This window comes from Haemaphysalis longicornis, unplaced genomic scaffold (genome assembly GCF_048455015.1).
Source record: "Haemaphysalis longicornis isolate Haplotype H1 unplaced genomic scaffold, Haemaphysalis longicornis Haplotype H1 scaffold_2, whole genome shotgun sequence".
In the NCBI taxonomy this organism is placed as follows: domain Eukaryota; kingdom Metazoa; phylum Arthropoda; class Arachnida; order Ixodida; family Ixodidae; genus Haemaphysalis; species Haemaphysalis longicornis.
The window spans coordinates 265,698,446-265,718,233 of record NW_027526295.1 but is presented as its reverse complement, the minus strand read 5'-3'; the positions used below and the strand labels follow the sequence as shown (position 1 = coordinate 265,718,233).

Here is a 19,788-nt window from a genome sequence, read left to right as displayed (position 1 = left end):
TTCAAGAATGCTAGGAGGGCGATGCAACAAGCTCAGCAGACCATAACCACCAGCTTGAAAAAAGCCTGGGTGGCGCCTGGTCTCTGCTGTGCTTTACTGATACAGCAGAAATGAAACTACTTTACACTTTATTTACAGAAGTGGTACAACACAGGTGGCATGTGTTACAGCCTCTTTGCTTTACGAGGTCTCGGACACTTTTCTGGAGCTGGCGTTCGGTCGGTGATTGAAACTACGTTGAGCCCACCCATTTGGAGGCCTTTGATGGACGCCTGAAAAAGAAAAGGAGTGCCCCACCCTGCTTTGCAAAACTGATTCAGCAAATTCACACATGCCACAATGCTAAATGCCCTTGTATCTGATCGCGACCCACACATGCAACATTTCTTCGAGAACGATCACGATGCAATCCCACAGAATCTTTCTTTGCTCAAATAATTTACGAAACGTTTTGACTGCGTGATTGGATTAGAATACCCGAGAGCAGAACTGATGAGACAAACAGGAGCGCGACACCTGAGCCATGCACTCAGTATACAGTAGTGACATCAACATGTGATGTCACAGATGTGGGCACAAGCTGTGACTGCCACGATGCAGGCAAAAGACTGACTGCACTGTAGCAGGCGCACCGAAAGGTTTTTAAATGCTTGGCATTGCTTTTGCAGTTATTGACAAATAATAAGCAGACAAGTACACAGATCAAACTGCAACAAGTGAAAAAAAAAAAAAAAAACTAGGCTGTTGCTGTATGCACCTGTGGCCGAAGGGCCACTTACACGGAGAGCACTGCCAAGCTGTGATGATTGGGTGGCGCAGTCACTATATGTGAGCAGAGCTCGTGCACTAGCGTTGCGCTCAACTTTGCCTGTCCTTGCTTTCAGATGACCCCGCACCTTCAATAATTGCGGCTGGCCATGTGCATTGAGCATAATACCCACTTTTTTTTTTCCCCCACCCACATGAGATTTTCAGGTCCAGCACACCACGACTTTTGCATTTTTTGCCTACACCAGGCTACAGCTGCTAGGGGGCTTGTAAATGTTTGGTAGCCAGTACAATGCACTATTCTAGTGCAGACATGATGAATACAGCAAAGAGAGAGAGTGATCTTAATATTATGAACTCAATTTAACTCGCATTGGGATGCTGGTCCCTCGTGTACAGGAAGAATGACTTCTTGTAATGCTTCCATATTCTGGACATATCGACCATGGAGCAAGAATATGTAGGAGGCGAAACAGCCCATCATAAAACGCGCGGGCGAACGACCAGATAATGTTACAATGAAAACCAAGGCGGACTGCAAAGCTTCGTCGCTGCGACGGCGAAGGAGAGGGTAGCGGCAACTGATGAACAAAATGATAGCCAGTGAAATGCCGAAAGCGGTGGCCGTGCAGCTTCTTCACCCGCGGCAGATGCCACTAGCTTAACCTATGACGAGCGCTTGTGACATCTGGCCACGCAAGGAAGCCATGTTTCCCTTCCTGTATTGTTCATGCTCTGTGCTACCGACTAATACATTGTGCTGTAACCTACAATGAAAGGATGTAATTTTACTGCCCTAATACATTGTACTGTAACCTAAAATGAAAGGACATAATTCTACTGCCCTCACTAAATTGCAGCTTGGCAGGACAAGCAAGAAGCCCTTCGATAACACTGGTCTCGGCATAAATAGCACGCCTTTCAAAACTGGCGAGAGGAAACTCAATTAAGCAAGAGCCGAAGCTACATCAGCTGCATCTATTAATGGCAAGCAACCCCCTAAAAATTAATTTGTAAACACTGACTAGTGTTCACGCTAGCTACACACCAACCACCTGATCATGGCAAGCCATGCTGATACCTCCCGTCCATTATGTCCTTTTCACACTGGAAGGTTCTTCCACTATGCACCAATGTACTACAAGGCAGCTTTCCATGTGCCCCATCACCATACCATGGCTGCCCTAAGGCCCCACTGGATTACCCAAAGCTCTAGCTTACGGTGATTTAGTCCATACACCACCAACACAAATTTTTTCTCAGCTGGCTCAGAGGTCGCGACACAGAAACACACACTGCTCAATGCCGCTCAACGAGAGATGCTCAATGGCTGCCAACCTGCATCCACTCACCAGTCTGCCAGGTCCCAGGCCTTTGACGATGACCCTGATGGTCTTGATTTCTCTCAGCTGGGCCGCCTATTCAAGGGGGCATCATGCGTTCACACAACCTCACCTCTCTACCTATTCTTGCCCTCAAGAAAACGAGCAAAAGAATACCATAAATAGCACATCCCGCAGCAATTACCACCTAGTTAGTTGTAATTAGTACTTAATTAGTTTGGTAAAAATGGGATAAATTGTACATGAGATAATTGGATTGTTGCTAATACATCAGTAGAATGCATGCAACACAGCAACAAATTTATGCTTTGACGATACTTCGAATTACTACCTATTCAGATACAATTAGGATACATTTAGGATTTTCATTTATAATTACACGGGATAAGCTGACGATTAGCTGTACACTAGTAGACTCCGTAACAAAAAGCAATAGACCGGTTTCTGCTTTGACTGTCTTTTCACACATAACGATGTTAAAAATACAGCTTTTCACACATAACAATGTTAAAAATACAGCTTCCCTCAAAATAATATTTAACAACAAAAAGAAAAGGCTCTTTTTGTTTACCGCGGCAGGGCAAGTGCAGCACAGCAAAACAAGCTGAATATTTCAATACTATCGTTCAAATTTTAACCAATTAGTAAGTAGTGCCCACACATGGCAGCTTTCAAATTTTAGCTGATTGATAAGCTGGCACGTGGCATCTCAAATTTCAACCGATTATTAATGCCGATACAGGGGCAGGGCTAGTCAGAAAAGATGTGAAAATTGTTATCAAAATTGGCAGCGCATAAATCTGCCCACCACAGTTAGATATTAAAAAAAAAACTTCCAAAATATAACGCACGAGATCGAATAAAAGGTGTTGGATACCAGTAACATGCAGAAGAGCACCCACAACTTCTCTCGAGAATCCACTAATGAGTACCATCTGGCCCTTGAGGCAAATGTTGCTTTATGGGAGCCACTCCCATCGCACCAATGTTGGCAGCACTGGAATTGTGTTCGCAAGCTGCAGTGCCCGTGAGAAAGCCACATGCCTGCTGCAATATCCTAAACGCTTGTGGAAACAGTGCCCCTGCAATGTTTGCCTTGCTAGCCTTGGCCTCCACAGATGCCCAGTTTGCAGCAGTTGTAAGGGTTGGAAAATAAAGCCTCCCCCATGTTGGCACCGTCGTATTTACTAAATAATTACTATGGCGCGTAGAGTCCTTGGTACGTTATGTACAAATGTGAAGTGCTTTCGTTTAGAAACAAGAAATTTACTGTACACTAACATAACGCCAATACTGGAATATGCTTGGGCCAATGGCCTGGGACCCCTGAACTGTGACAGACATAATGAAGCTAGAAAGAGTACTACAAAGCTTAGCAGCCAGTTTCAGCATTAAAAATTAATACTCTGCATTTTAGCAAATCCCAAACAAAGGAAAGCTTGGGCTAGAATACACTTCAATATCATAGAAGGGCATTCAGATTAGAAGGGCATTCAGATTAAAGTTTTTGCACAATATCATTCCAGAACCGGCCCCAATCGTGATAGCTACATAAAAAGGCACCAGAGATTAAAGAGTATACATGCATAACTGAACTTTTTAAGATGTCTTTTTTTCCCTACGACGATCAATAAATGGAATAGGTTGCCTCGTGACGTATTGCTACCGTCAAGTGAGGCCTTTGTTTCAGCAGTGTGATATTTGCATTTCCTTTCTTTACATTGCTACTTGCAACAGCAGAGCCACTTTGTTTCACTGCACGCATGCACGATTTTTTTGTTGTTGTCGTGAATACAATAATGGGTCTAGGTTTGCGTCAGCAACTTGCCCTGAACTGTAATTGTTCTCTTCATGTGTTCCGTATTAACTGCTTTCATTTGTCAATGGTATGAGTAATTCTCCACTAACGCCGAATTGGTGCTGTGGGTACTGTGGTAAATAAATAAACAAACAAACAAGTGGTAAATGAACCTAGGGCTAGGTTACCAAAATATTCCTGCATCACGCTCAAAACAACCACTGACTTATAAAAAATGTACACTCACTATCACTTCACTACAATGAGTGGGTATTAGAACAGGAAGAAATCCGTCTTGAACTTTGGCACATGGCACATTAGGGCCCACGTGTTTCCTGTTTATTTTTTCACCACTTTACATTAAATAGCTTGGCGTTAGTGGGGTTAGTCTTATTTTTTTGTAACCTTAACTCCCAAACCCCATTGCTAGCTGCACAGAAAATACACTTTCCATCCTGTGCTTTCCACCCCCATGTGCCTGGCATTCGTGTCAGCCCCAGACACTGAGCATCGATTGGACAGCTAACTGTGGGCTGACATAGCGGGCAAGGCGGCTTACTGTCCACAGCTGAGTTTGTCTAGCAGCGGCACAACTGAAGTCCGCAGAGACAGCAATAGCTGTGGGTGCATCAAACATGTCCCCCCCGTAACCAATGACCCTGGTCCAAAACTCTCACCCAACCGCTGGAGTAATGACAAAGCAACTCTTAGAGGGAGACGCATTAACCTTATTTATATGATACTGCAGCACGGTCAACCACCGTATTTATACACACATGTGCATTCCTTGAACCTATCATTAAATAGGACATTGGCACACCATCCATCCATGGCCCTTCTCGATGGGGACAGCACGCGGAGTGTGGCAATAGCCAGGCTGCTACAAAGTGAACGTGCAGGACACTCACATGGCAGAAGCTGAGAGCTGCGGCTTGTGCGGCCACCGTGGTGCCCTTCCTGGCATTTCTGTACCCTTCAGTTCCCTGGAAAAGGAATAGGGAAAACACTTCCTTAAGCACACACACCAATGACGGCACACACAAGGAGTAAGAAAATAACAAGACAGCATACTTACACCTGATTTCCGTCCAAGGCATTTTCCTGCAATGCAGACGATGAAATATTCGCGCAAGGGGAAAATAAAGAAGTCAGTCAGTCTCCACAAAAATAAACCAAGAGAAGTTGGAAATTCTCTTCCAATTCTTTTGATCACACCGCTTCCACTTTTTATTAAGACTGAAGTCCAGCTCGGTATAAAGTAATGCATTTCAAATTAATTAAGCTGATAAATTTAGTGCATTTCTGCTGCCTCAGCACTGCTGAATTATTGAGATGGCCATAATTTTTTTTGCACAGCCACTTAGAAGTACCGTGAAATTACGTAAACAAGTTTTTTTGTACATTTGCATTTTAGTCAACCAAATTATACTGTTCCTGCAATGACCAAATTAATGAGTGAAATAAATTTTTCAGAGCCATTTGTGAGTATTCCGAGCTCATTTAAACTCGCATAATGCGGTGAAATTTATAAAAAGCAAATTTTAAATAGAAGGACCTATTTGCATAATATAACAAAACAAATAATGTTAAAATTACTTGAACCACAAAACAACTTTATGCAGATTTTATATTAAAAAAAGACTATTTAATGGTATATTAACCCAAACCAAAGATAGTCAACAGGAAATGCTAAAATATTTGCTGTAATTACTGAGGGCTACATAAATAATCTTAAGCCGATTTTAAATGAAATGACCTGATGCATTCCAACAACCATTACTAACAAAATACCATGCATGTTCCAACGACTTGAAATTTCAAATCGCAATGACGTTGCAAAAACCCATGTTAAAGGGGCCACACAACTAAAGCTCCCATTTACAAAGTCAGCACACCCTACCCCATGTGCCTGGCATTCGTGTCAGCCCCAGACACAGGGCATCAATTGCGCTGCAAACTGTGGGCTGACATAGCGGGCAAGGCTGCTTGCTGTCCACAGCTGAGTTTGTCTAGCAGCGGCACAACTGAAGTCCGCAGAGACAGCAATAGCTGTGGGTGCATCCAACATGCCCCCCAAAAACCAGTGGCCCTGGTCCAAAACCAGCAACCACTCAACGAAGCAGCAAGGTAACTCAAAAAATGAGACCCATTAACATTCTGCGTAAAACTCAAACAAGGTAGTAAACCTCTGAGGAGGAAAAAAACTTCAAATGCAAAAATAATTGACTTCCACCATAAATCGTTACAATGTTTAAAATAATGCACACTTTTATATGAAAACTGAGAAACCTTGTTAAAAACGTATGCATTAAAGAAGCCAACAAATTTGACAGACTGATTCTAGCTATCTGTTTGATACAGTGAGACAAGTCATGGAGTGTTACCTTGATTTCACGGACCTGATGAATCCGTTAGGGTCATCAACGTATTGTTCAGGCTGCACTTGATGTGACAGATGGGAAGGTCTTGAAAACGAACACCATCAAAAAGCAGGTTGGGCGTGTCTTCATCTGGAAACATGGACCACCTAGCAAAGCGAAAAACGAACGAGAACACTTATAAAACCAGAGTTCTCAATGCCCTAACAGCACATGAAACAATTGATAACCATTCGTGAGGAAAGCTAAAGGAAACACCAGCATGTGCCTGCAGACAAATTCAGAAAATTGCAAAGAACTTGCACGACTGCCTTTTCGTAGTTCAAACCTCAACGCCAGCATCTTAGAGAAAAATTGAGGTTATTTCTAAAATTACGCATGCCTGCGCAACAAAAACTACTGCATAAGGCTTAGTAGGGCAATCGTACACGCGAAGATTACTACTATACAGAAACAGCCTGCCGCAAACAATGCTTTAAAACAGACCTGGGACCAGAAAAAAAACTAAACTACGAGACTGCAAGCTGTTAATTAGAAGCACGCGTTGAGCTCTTGTTAATTAGAAGACACCGACGTGTCACGACGGCTTGCACTTCCAAGATAAAGAAGGCCCGCGAATGGACGCCACGGGGTAGACAGATTGCCTGCCTGCGTTGTTCGAGCAGAATTACGAATAATAAAGTACCTGCACCCTCCCAGATCCCCAGGATACTGTGCTATAAGTACTCTCGAAAATAGCTGAACGTGGCATTGGTACCTAAACTCGCGCAAACCCTCCGAGCAGAAAAACGAAACCTGCACTCGGAAACTTCCACAGCACACGTAGCACGGCCGACACCCAAGCCTACGATCTCCAGGGAGCAACTTCGCCCAAGCAAGAAACGGAATATGGACGTCACAGCACGAAGCGGGCAAAAAAATGGCCCCGAGGTTCCTTCGCCCGAATAAACGCCGCATCGCTGCTTTATGAAGTCCTTTTGTAAGTGGCAGCAGATGTCCGCTTCGTCAGCAAGCAGCTCAGGCCACAGGCTCCGATTGCGCCCGTTAACGAAGACGGAGAACCGTTCCGGCAACACGGGTTTGAAAATTTGAAATCTGCTCTCCAAAAGGCAAGGAGCCAGCGAAACGAGCGCTTGGAGAAACCTAAAACAGGGCAGTACACAGCGTCCGTTGCCAGAGGCGCTTGATCGCGGGTTCGCCCAGGCTCGTATGGACGGAACAAAGGCCCCAAACGCCATTTTCTGCAGCTCGGGCGGGGAGGCCGCCCTGGCTGCCCTGCCACGTAGTCGGATATTATTACATCAGGGCGCTTGGCTCAATCAAAGCGAAGGGCGACAGAGAGCCCGCAGATCGCGCAGGTAGCAGGGGTTGTACTCACGTCGTGTGGGACGGATCGACGTCCACCAATCTCTCGCCCAACGTGCCTTCGTCTTTCTTGGGAAGAGACGCCATCATTGCCTTCCTGTCCTCTGCTTTGCGTAGCAGACATGTTGTGCACAAACTGCGCGCCGGACTGGGGGCTCCTAACGCGACCGCTGCACGTGCACGAAGTGCCAAATAGGATACAGACGAATTTGGACTAAAAACGATGTCTCGGGTAGACCTTAAAAGGTACTTTAAACTCGACATTTCGGGAAAATACGATCAGGAATCGACGACGACACGCTGGACACGTCCAATCGCTCCCACTCCTAGGGCAAAACAGAGGTCACGAATATCCGCTAGGAGGCGGTGGTCCGCTCCCCTTGCAACTTAGCCCTGGCTTTACACGCCATACCTTCATACCAAAAAAGAGCGCTAAAGTAGAGTTACAAATAAAGTCTAAAATTTTTTGTTTGTAGGTTTGTAAAACACTGTGTGGTTTTAAAACTGTCAGAATAAAATATCTATAAGTAATTCATAATTTATAACACGCTTGAATGTATTGATTTATTTTGGATGCAACAGCGGCAACAGCCACGAATTTTCGCGTACATTCACTTTGCGCTGGCTGTTTTCGTTGGTAATTTCAATGGATGGTAATTTCACCTGTGTTGCGAAGGGTCTTTCGAAAACGGCATTGTGCATTTGGTATTCATGGGGAATGAGTATCCTTTCTTGAAAAAGTCGCGTTTCCTTCCGAGCATTGGTGTCTTTGTTTCTACGTGTCGGGTTCTATGCAGAAACAGCGAAACCATGCACGAGTCAGTAGTAGTTACTGCATGAATGCTTGCCCTACGTAGCTTAAAAGCCTGATTTGACTTGCTTTCAGCATCGACACCTTTTTGGTGCTGTCTTGGTATGGCGGCGGCCAGGCAAAGTGGTAATGGTGGTGGTGGTCACTGGTACCCCAGAAAATTGCCGCATACTTACTCAGGGGGATTGGCCACGAAGAGTTTTTTGCTTTCATGAAAATTAATCAGATAAGGCAAAAGAGGAGACCAGAAGAAAGGGAATTAGTGTGTAGATTCAAGAGATAGAGAAAAGAGAGAGAAAGAGGAGCGAGAAACAAAACCAAAAGTCAGCCTGATCGGAATAGTTTTAGCACAGCAGACGAGTTGTCTCCGAAATGAATGAATGGATGGCGTGACAAACATCCCCATGGCTGTGGACCAGCTTCGTGACCATGAAAGATAAAAGAGTGTCAATGGCAGACCAAGGCGTCGCAGGGGTGCCTCCAGCAAACTTCTTTGATGATTAGAAAATTGGCAGCAAAAAAGAAAGAAATGTTCATCCGATTCAATTTCTTGGTAAGAGTGGCACAAGCAAGAGGTTTCCAGATCCGCCCGATATAGGTATCGTTCAAATGGGGGGACACCACAGCAAAAAAAGTTGTCAGCGAAAATTTGCACGAGTGCGTTTGACAGAGGCTTTTTTTTCCAGCAGAAGCTGAGGTGTTTGAGTTCAGAAGTGTGCATCCTGTGATCAGAGATGTCTTGGGCCAACAGGTATTGGCGATAACAGAACAACACACAAATGAACAGGGGAAGTACCTCTACAATGGATAAAGCCAATGCCATTTTTGCTAACATACTAGTCCACAGTGGCCAGGCAGCCAAACAGGCCTAATTGTCTGCACGAGTGGGGATTTGAAATAAAACAGTTTCCGAGGAAACAGCCATGCACACGGAAAGGGAATTAGTAACATCACTGAAGATTGCGCCGAATCAAGTTTCAGGAAGGCATGAAGAATAGCAAGAAATTCTGCATGAAAGAATTTCAATGCAGGAGAAAAGATACCCACCCCAACTTTCTCATTTTTCCGAGAGGCGTCAGTTGCAATAACCATGTGCGATGGGTACTCAGATTGGTAAGCCAGGGGAATGAGTTATGTTAGTTGGAAGAAATTTGGCATTTTTTGGAAGAATGTAATCTAAAGAAACCTCTTTTACTATGGATTCAAACTGCAAGACAGGAACTGAAAGCAGCGTGGAGTTTTATGGGTTAAGCCAAGAATTGGCAAAAATGACCTGTGTATGCCGGAAACGAGACCAATAAAAAGCCTGTTGTGCGAGCAACATGGACTTGTAGTCTTGTGGATCCCTCCCCGACCTGCCCCTACTGCCCTGCCCCTGTTGCTGAGGTGACATTGGAACACTTGCTAGGGACCTGTCCAGGGCTTCAACCAGCCCGAGCTCGACACATGGGGCCCACACGATATTCATTGGTTGACGCACGGCCCACTTTACAAGAAACTGTCGGAATTCATTTCCAAAACTGGACTCCATAGTTTTCTGTAGTGCGCCCGCGTCACATTGTGTGTTTTTTTTTTTTTTTTTTTTTGCTGTTTTTCTGTGTCGTACCCCTGTCCTGTTTTGTCCATCGTTTTCCTGTTAGCTATGCCCTGTGGCAAAATGGCGCAATAAAAAAAAGAACCGAAAAACAACATTGCGGGTTGGATTAAAACAGCCTGTGGTCCGGCCAGCGGGGACTCGAGGAACTTTGCAAATGCATTGATTGTTAGATATTTAAACCTGTAATTCAGCGCTGGGACTGCGGCCTCTCAGTACAATACTCGAATCGGGATGTAATCGGACAGGCCTAAGCAGCAACGCAATGCTTGTCATTCTAGCTTTGCCAAGGGCAAGAGGGAGCTTATAGGTTGCAGAGCCAGAGAACAAAACACCAATTCGAACATACATGCTGTAAATCATCAAGAGTGTATCTGTCCTCGGACCTGTTTGCTTGTGGCTAAGACCCCTCAGCAGAGCTACAGCACTGCATGGAGCACAAGAACTTCAGTTTTTTTGGGGTGCAGTGCACAGGCGCTTATTTTTGCTTTGCAGGTCTGTACCATAGACTTTGATAATGCACTATTTTATTTTTTTGCGTTTTATTGGGGCCGAATTTTGGGTTCGGTTGTGACTCCGCCGAACCCAAAATTCGGAGCAACCCTGCCCAATTCCTCCACCTCAATATCGTCTATACAATTCTTGAATCAAGAAATGGTACCATCAGATTACTTGGCCTCCAGATTAGCAGCTGCAATAGCCCCACTACACGGATCCGTCATCTTCAGACAACTTGGCGCTCCACCCTGCACCTCATTACCCGTCTATCCAATAAATACAGCGGCTCACACCAAGATGCTTGTCTCGAGCTTGTGCGCACCGTTGCGCACGGCCGACTGTCTTATGGATTTCCCGTTCTTGAACTAACCATATAAAACAGACACCTCATTCGTACCGTAACAGGCCTACCACGCCACACTAGGATGGACGTGCTGGAACAGGCAGTGTCACTTCCTTCGATCACCATTCTAGACGAAGAAATCGCGCTGCGTTTCCAGAAGCACCTCAAATACATGCCGCAGGGATGAGCTATTTTTAAATGGGGCACCTTGAACAGCAATTTCGACCCTGCAATCTCTCGTAAATCTATTCCACCTTGGGAGGGACCTGCAATCGGCCCTATCCGACGACTACCCATTCCCCGACATCAACAAGCAGCAAGGGAACAGTACGTACGCACCCTGGCCAATGTTAAAGCAGACGATGACGTTCATGTATTCACCGATGTGGCTATCCACGACATAACAGCCACTGTTGCTTGGACTTGCCCCAAGGTTCCACAACTTGGTGGTTCTCGCAACATTATGAACACCTACGGCCTCTCAGACAAAGTGGAACTCTTTGGAATTCTGGGTGCAGTTCAAAGCATCCAGACCCATTGTTCAACCATCCACACAAAAAAGTTCCGCATCATCACTGACTCCCACGTTGCCTTCCGAGAACTGAATGGGACCTCCACGCCCAACTCCACGGCCACCAACATTCTCTATGTAGTTTGGGACCTGTCTCATGAAGGAATCACGATACGCACGGTCTGGACACCTGCGCACACATCTGGAGCGGACGGCAACCGAACGGTGCACAACGCTGCCCCGGAGTGCCTACTAAATCCTCCCACAGTTCTCGACACTGCACACCTGAACCACATTGGCAACAAAAAATTTGTCAAGGTAGAGCCCTCAGCCGACACCGGCTAGCCGAGGCCTTACCCCCTGGTTTCCTTGCCCCACTAAAGACCCTTCCCAGAACAGGAGAGGTCTTCGCTGACAAAGGTTACGCCAACTTGGCCTGTGCCCCCAATGTGATTTCGAAATGGATGAATCCAAGGCATTCCTCCTTACTCAAGTGTCTCCACTGTGGCAGCAATGACACACCCGACCTTTCCCACCTTATTTGGTCGTGTGCAGCCTTCTCAGACGGCCGTGTGCAGTTGCTCGCAAGCGCCACAGTTCCAACGTCAGCATTAGAGCATGTCGAGTATGTTAGGGACAACCCCGAAATGTTAGAAAAAATCACAGACTTTGCCCTAAAAAATGGTCTCTATAAGATGGTTTAATGGCTGACAAACTACCAGCCACAAATTAACACCAGTGTGCTCCTATCTTTCCACACCAGCCGTAATGTGCCTTCAAGAACTATGCCGGACACCCCCTCCCCTCAGGAAAGGTCAGTGTGTGTGTGTTGCTCCGACGGGACCTCAAGAGACAGCTATATTGATAATGGAACTTGAACATTACGTAGTCCGATGTACTACAACTAATTAGTGACGTCTTTCCCATCCTCTACCCACAGGACTTTTTAGCCTCCTCTCTGCATTAAAGTCATTCATTCATTCGTTCTTTTTATTGTGAGGGCGGTCGGCCCTTGAAGCCCTCTCAGGCAGTTCTGGAGAACTGTAAATATCATAATACCTGTTTCCATAGCAGACTGTAGCCAACTGCTTTTGTGCTGGCTAGCCCTGGCCACTGTCATTCATACATGCATGGTTTCATAGGTTTCATATCGCCAAACACACTGTTTCGTCGACAGTGACTTTATTATAGCAACAGATAAGGGCGGCATGCCAGTGAAAATTTGCACCATTGATTCGCAGACACTGAGCGACAGAACAATGGAGCACGTGCTCAGTGGGTGATGTCAGCTGAGCCGGCTGTGTTTGCATCACTGCCGCCCTTGTTCCACGGGGGAGTCAAGTCGAAGCGGTGGCGGAAGCACCTGTCGCACATAGCCTCGATGCGCCTTGTCATCACTTGTGCATGTAATGTAAAATGGAGGGCTCAGTAGAGAAGGACCGAGCATATGCGCCAAAACAGAATGAAATGGGATCAGCGGCAAAATTCTCGACAATAAAAAGAGCGACAGGCAGCCAATGCCGCTGCTAAAGTGAGCTAACGTGACCGCTGAGACACTAAAAACACAGTTAAAACACGTCCGGCTTCTATGCCCTAGCAAGGCGTTTGCATCGGGCTGAGCCTTGTGTTCACAAGGGAGGAGTACAAGATGCTCAAGCAATCTTAAAGGTCCATCTATGCATATCTTCAATCATTTTTTTTCTTTCACAGACCAGCTCATGCACCTGCGTATTTTATACATTTTATTCTACTAATAATTAGCTCAAATTACAAACTTGCTAACAATTTCGCTTACCACCACTCTCTAGATCAAGCCTTGGCGAAACCTCCAGTCTGGGTGCCAGCGTTGCTTTTTTATTTATTGTTCTTTGTATTTTTAGCCTCCTCAATTTTTTTTAAATAATTGGAAATTTTTTGTGTGTTTTTGAAGCCTTCTGAGCACTAGTCCTCCTGGATAATCCATGCGGATAGTTATGGTTCACGGATGAATTCCCCTAAGACCGTTAGTTTTATAGGACTATATGTCCTAGGACTGTAAGTCGAGGAGAAGAAGGAGGATGAGGCCGCCTAATATTTTGGGCTACTTGTAATTAGGCACAGGCCATTCGATGTGGAGCATCACCATGATCACTACCTTTTAAAAGGAAATATTACCCTGTTGTTGCCCCACCTGAGCCTTGCATTCAGCGACACTGGGAGCGCCATTCTGAGTGCAGTTACCTAGCTTCAATTCCTCTTCAAATGTGGCTGCAGCCACTGCCCTCGTTGTGTCCACTCACACACCCACCACTCACCGAACTATTATCTCCCATTCCTAACAAGCCTACCGACACTGTCCCTTGATAAGGGTACCCCCGGTGGCACTAAAAGTCCTCCAAGCCATTCTTGACCTGCCCACAATGAAGCAGCACATGCTGCGGCATAGAGCCCACAAGCTTCACTTCTGGGCAGCTCGGCCTGTATGACGGCCACTCTCCGTCCTCTCCCCTCTACTTCACCGACATCCTATCCTGCTACCGTCACACTCGCCTAACGTACCCCCACTACATGTAACCCCCCTTGTCAAAGACTTGAATCTTGCCGACTACAAACTGGCACATACTAGAACACCACCATCCTATTTCACATCTCCCTCTCACGCTCCACGTATCACTGTCCAGACTGTAAAGCCTACCCCAGAATTTGCACCCCTTCTTCCTCTGCTATTGACCTACATTCCTCTCCCTTCTCCCATCATCGAGCAATGCAGTCTGATACAGCAGCCATCAGAGCAGCGGTGGTGTGCAGCCTTTTGAACTGAAAAGGCTGTCCACCTTTTATTAGTTTATTTTTCGTTCTGTTTTTAATTTTTGGCTCAATGAACGTTTTTGTACCCATTTACCTACCTACCTACTGAGGGGAAATGGTGCTGGTTTGTATTATGCAAGGGCTGCAGCCTGTGTTTATCACACTTGTGCTCAGTACACTCAGGTTCTGCGGTATTGCACCTAGTAATGCTGGTGAAGCCTAATTTATTTTTGGTGGTCAGTTCGCGAATGCGGTCTAAAGGTAATGCCATCAGGTTTCTATGTTTACGGCCACATGTTGAAAGTGCAATGCATCTCTATTTTTTGTTTGTTTTTCTCTGTGCTGAAACCTAATTGGTAAAATTACTGGGAGTAACTGAGTGAATTTACATTATGTCTTTATATTGGAAGGTTCAGTACCTTGTAAAATATATAATATAACAATAATTGTCCTCAGGACGCATTAAGAGAGAATGCCATGTGTTGTGTCATTCAAGAGTTTTGAAACATGCTGTAGCCACCGCATTTTGCAGCTGTATGGGGAGGCCTTAAAAATACAGTCACTGCAGTGATCCAGCATTGCAGGTACATTATTGGCACAGTGGCATATGAACTTTAAAATTCTTTTTTCTGGGGACAGGCTGGAATACAAACAGAAGGACCGAGTCCATTAAATGAGTTGGCAAGGTCAGCTGGGCTAGCTGCGGTTGCTCGACTTGCTACACAAAATGGGGATGAGGATGTACGTGCACAAATATGCAAACCCTGGTGGAGCAGTCATATGACAGAGTACCTATAGTGTCTTGCTGAGTCTCGTGTCCTGAGGAAACCTTATCAGTGCTTTAGTTGCATGACATACCATTCCTGCCAAGTTCACGTAAAGAGGTGTCCATGAAAACATAGATGCATTATGGTAGTTTATGGTGAAGCCGGCATTGGGATTGAAAAGTGAAGTGCTTCAGAACGGGCAGACATAACTGTGCTCTTGATGCACGAAACTGAAAAATGCCAAGGTGGTGTTGTAAGCATTGGTGGGCTCTGGTACTCTGGTGGCAAAATGCCGTTGCCTCGACAATTCAGATAGAAGCTTTTGGGTGTTCAAATGTGTTAGTAGTTTCAAACTGCCAGGACTTGCGAAGTAGTTCAAGGAAAGGTATGTTTATAATGAGGTGATCCGTTGCAGAATGCACTGTAGAGCCACACAAGAGGCAAGATTGAACATCTTCCAATGCTGCTAGAAATAATGTAAAAGGTTGACACAAGTGTACCTAGCTTTTTCCTCAAATGCCACACATGTTGCGACTGTAAGATGTTTTTGTAAAGTTCACTTCCAGAAGTTCGTGGCTTTCATCATTCAGTATGAGAACCCGTGCTACTGCAAGGAAATTCTGGGAGAATGCACTCCTGGTGATGGCAACTGCAGTTAAGGCCACATGCTACCAAGATTGTTGCGATGAATTAGTGGCCCTTTGAAGTACTTGCAGCAGTTAATGGGAATGTTTGACCGGTACCAGCTATTCTGGATTTGTGACAAGTAATTGTTCATACAACAGGTCAAGAAATTTTTTCGCTGAGCTTTTTGGAGGGTGATTCATGTATTCTGGACATCATGTTTTCCCATGGCAGCCTGTAACAGTGTTCTCAACAGCATAATGTTTTTTCGCACAGTACGAAAAATCCCCACTACACGGTGCAGTGCTGGTTTCAGTCATCAAGATTACAACGCAGGCTTCCTGACTCATGTAAGCACTGCTTTAAAGACTTGTTTAGGGCTAATTCGGTTGTCTCCTAAACTGCTTAAGCTTCAATGTAACTGGACCAGTGAGGCACCGACTTGATTGATTATGAGGTTTAACGCACTGACGCTACACAGACGATGAGGCATGCCGTAGTGCAGGGCTCCGGATTAATTTTGACCACCTGGGGATCTTTAATTTGCGCTGAAATCTCGAAAACACGGGCGTTTTCGCTTTTCGCCTCCATCAGAAAAGCGGCTGCGGCGGCTGGGAATCAAACCCGCGTCCTTGGGCCCAGCAGCGCATCGCCGTATCCACCGAGCCACCGTGGCGGGTGAGACACCAACTTACACTAGTGTGTTTAATAGTTTATTATAAACCCCGAATACTTTCCTTTTTTGTGATGTTCACGCAATGCGAGTTATGACCAATTCACTGAGAGATACTCTATCCCAATCGTTTTCAAACTGCTATTTAGCGTGGTTTTAAATTGATACCCCAGCATTGATGGCATGTCACAGAGCACGTGCCCTGGTTTTTTGGCGTGCCCTTTTGTGCAGTGCGGCTAATACAAGCGTGTCACCACTATTGCCTGTACCCTGTAGCCAACGAGTAGCTACGCAACAGAGCTTTGAGAAACAGCCATTTCGACGGTTTCTCCATAACCCCTTCTCCACGCTCCCGGGAGCTGTGCTGTGCTATGCTGAGGGCAAACCGAATGCAGTACACACTTGCTGCCTGCACTGTCTTCCTCCTCTCCTTGTTCGTTCATCGTAATCTGCAACGCTTATCTTGCATGCAAACGGTGCTGCTGCTAGCCCATGGGTGCTTCTTCCTAATAAAGAGCTTGGAAGCAAGTGGAAACATCCCAGTCATGTAAAACGTGGGTGTTGTGATTTACAGGCCTTTGCTTCTAAGCCAGCCATCTAGTGGTGGCATATTAGAAATGATTATTGAATGAGCGGCTGATCTCGGTTAGGCACAGCTAGCAACTGGCAAGGCTGTTTTCCCTGCAAGACCCTCGTACAGTGCATACTGTGGTTGGGTATGGATCAGTTTGTACCGCTTAGGGTACTATGAAACCCCTCACGACCAATGAATTGAAAAGTTCTGTAAAATGGAGTAATGTAATCTAGCAGAATAGCTTGCTGGAAGAAGTGGGTTGCTTCTATGGCTGGAATCGAATGGTCACAATCACACTACAATCATGCACTGGCTTAGCTGATCTTGTTATTTCCAGTTAAGAAGCTTACTGTCGGTATAACACACCAGCAACCTATTTCTGCCTTTGATTTAAATTTGTCTAGTATGCAGCATAATTGCTTCAAAGAGCACGTTGCTACGAGTGCTGTTCACATTTATAACTTATTTTCGCAAAGATAGGGATGTTAGAATTATCTATAGGGGCAATTAATTGCGCAGGCCGCTACTGGTATATTTATGCTGCTATTTCACTATACAGAAGTTTCCTCTATATAATCATTTTGGCTTCTCGGGAGAATTTGTTGTTGCCTCTCAAAGCAGTCCTCTTTTGTTTTGTTCTCTTTGGGAATTGTTTATTTGTATAATTGGAAACGTCTTTATTAGCCATAAAATTAAGCTCTTGCTTCTCCGTAGCGGCTAAAGCATCTCCATAAGGATTGTGCAGCAGTGCATTGGGCAAGCCTGTAAGAAGGCCAGTGCTGTGTGGGCTTGTTTCTCCAGGCAGGCCTTGTGCTGTGGAGGGGATGGGCTTGCATTCGCTGTAGCTGGGTTGACCAAGGTCACAAGTGGAGTGAGAAGGATAAATAATGCTGACAACTCTGGTTTCTGCTGGGGCCCTGCTCAGTAGACGATGCCACACACACCGTTGGTTTGGTTGATTAGCCAACTATGTACAGCTTGACCACGTCCGAGTCACTTCATGAATAGAGCATCATGCTAAGCGACTTTGTGCCTCTCCATAACCTGCACCTTCTCGTGCATTTTTCTGCCAGTTTATGTCGTATTTATGCTACGCTACTCTTGGGACTGGCTTCTTGTTTCACTAAACTGTCTCTGTGAATGCGGTATGTTCTCCATGAGGCATGAAACCCAGCTCTGTGAGCAGCGGACGGCCCAAAAATTCCACGGGCACTTGCCAGAACAAAGCTTTCGAAAGACAGAGAGCCAGGAGGTTAAATAAACCACAAAGAACACGATACGAGCACATATGCCTCCTCATTCCATAGCGTGGTGCCTGTCATTTGTCGGAGCAGTCAGATGAGTTGCGCCATGTTCAGGATGAAAGGTGTTCTGATGTTGGGTGCACCGCCAGTTGATGCGTCGGCCAAGCGCGGTCCAAGAAGCAATAATGCCAACAAGGCTGGTCCACCACGCGATCTTGCCACACATTTTTAGCACTGTCTTCATCCCTAAATGAGTGTAATCCTCCTCCTACTTTTGTAACTACATTGTATCCAGTAGTAAATCATTGATAGTGGCCTATTGCCATTAGCCACAGTCATCTAGTACATTGTCGCTAATACACATCGATGGTAGGTAACAGCAAAACGATGAATATAGTGGCAGTACTGTTAATGGCCAAGTGTCATAGAACTTTAGATAAAGCACTACCAACATTCAGCGACAGTGCAGCCATGGGTATCAATTCTTACAAGCGATGAAAGAGGCTTTCTTATGAAGCGTGCACAACTTTATAATTACTGCTGCAAACAGTCTGTGATAGTAGAGAGACGGCAATATTCGCACCACGTGCGAAGTGTCATTATAAATGTATAATGTTACTTCAGTTCACCTTGTCATCTTTCCCCGCATGCAGTCCCACACAACTGCGCACTTGGCACACCCAAAATTCCTTTTTCAATTTGCAACAAAGTTAATGGGGTCATCTGACAGGCCACTCGTTGGCCAGTCTGTCTACTGGCTGTCAATCAGGCGGTCATTTGGGTAGTCGGCTCTGTGAATTGATGCAGATGGGTTAGATGGCAAGTGTTTTTGAAATCGGGCCAGGTCACCCCTGTGCATTCCTCTTACCTGGACGGCATTTGTTGTTCCTACTTACAATGCTCTTTCCTGAACGCTGTCTTGGGCGGTGCTGAGGTGGGTGCGTGCCACACTTGCGCAGCTGAAAGCCCTTTTCAGAGCCTCCTTCAGCCATCCACGTTGTTATAGTATCACTGCCAACACTGCCATGTGCAAAGGAGTTGTTGGATGGATGAAGCCACTGACTCAGTCTCTTATCAGATAACAACTAATGCAGCAGCACAGCCAGAAATATATTTTTGGGGGGGGGTGTTATACGCCAACGGGAAAATAACAACAAAAAGAAAGAGAGACTGTGCCGGATGCATAAATAATATCTGAGTCATTTTTCTGCATATATAGATTTCGGGGGCTGTTCCGACACCAAAACACCCTCCCGGTGGCTACGCCCCTGAACTGACGCACTAACTTTGCATGGCTTCGGTACATGGTCTCACCTTGACGGTGGGCCGTTTTGCAATTACCCTGAACAAAAACGGAAAGATATAACCATGTTTTGGGTTTGTTTATTTATGTCTTGTTTTTGCCAAGCGGCTGCGCCAAGCTGTGTTATCCGTGGTACAAGTGAAGCGCATGTCCCATTCTTTATGCCTCACGTGTTATCTCCTTTCATAGGGAGAGTGCTTCGAACTAGCATCACCAGCCTAGAATATTCTTCGTTGATCTACAGTGTTCTGGACACAGTTCGGGAAACCCTTGCACCGAGTGATAAATTCCCGCAGAGCAGATGCCGCGGCATTCGACTCGCCGAAGCTCGCATCCGCACGTCACTCTGTTGACTGCTGCTTCACCGCCTGTGTATTCTTTGAGTTATTAGGGGAGCAAAAGTTCGC

At 45.6% G+C, this 19,788-nt stretch overlaps 1 protein-coding gene across 1 annotated transcript; it reads right to left on the bottom strand.

The window, feature by feature from the left end:
- Positions 1-111: 111 nt before the first annotated feature.
- Mrps11 (mitochondrial ribosomal protein S11) lies at positions 112-8,014 on the bottom strand. The gene is made up of 6 exons (XM_077700580.1): positions 7,666-8,014; positions 6,309-6,436; positions 4,985-5,010; positions 4,818-4,892; positions 2,121-2,186; positions 112-272 (listed from the first exon to the last, which is right to left on the bottom strand). Exons 1-6 carry the CDS (start codon positions 7,914-7,916, stop codon positions 165-167), a joined length of 654 nt encoding a protein of 217 aa, XP_077556706.1. The 5' UTR covers positions 7,917-8,014; the 3' UTR covers positions 112-164.
- Between the last annotated feature and the right edge of the window lie 11,774 nt (positions 8,015-19,788).

Bases quoted from the DNA above. Each gene is read 5' to 3' on its own strand.
- Mrps11 (XM_077700580.1), bottom strand. From the start codon at position 7,916: ATGTCGAGTTTAAAGTACCTTTTAAGGTCTACCCGAGACATCGTTTTT. The intron at 2,187-4,817 runs GTGAGTGTCCTG...CCCCTTGAATAG, and splicing joins CAGCTCTCAGCTTCTGCCAT to GCGGCCCAGCTGAGAGAAAT. The intron at 273-2,120 runs GTGAGTGGATGC...TTTCTTTTTCAG, and splicing joins GCCTGGGACCTGGCAGACTG to GCGTCCATCAAAGGCCTCCA.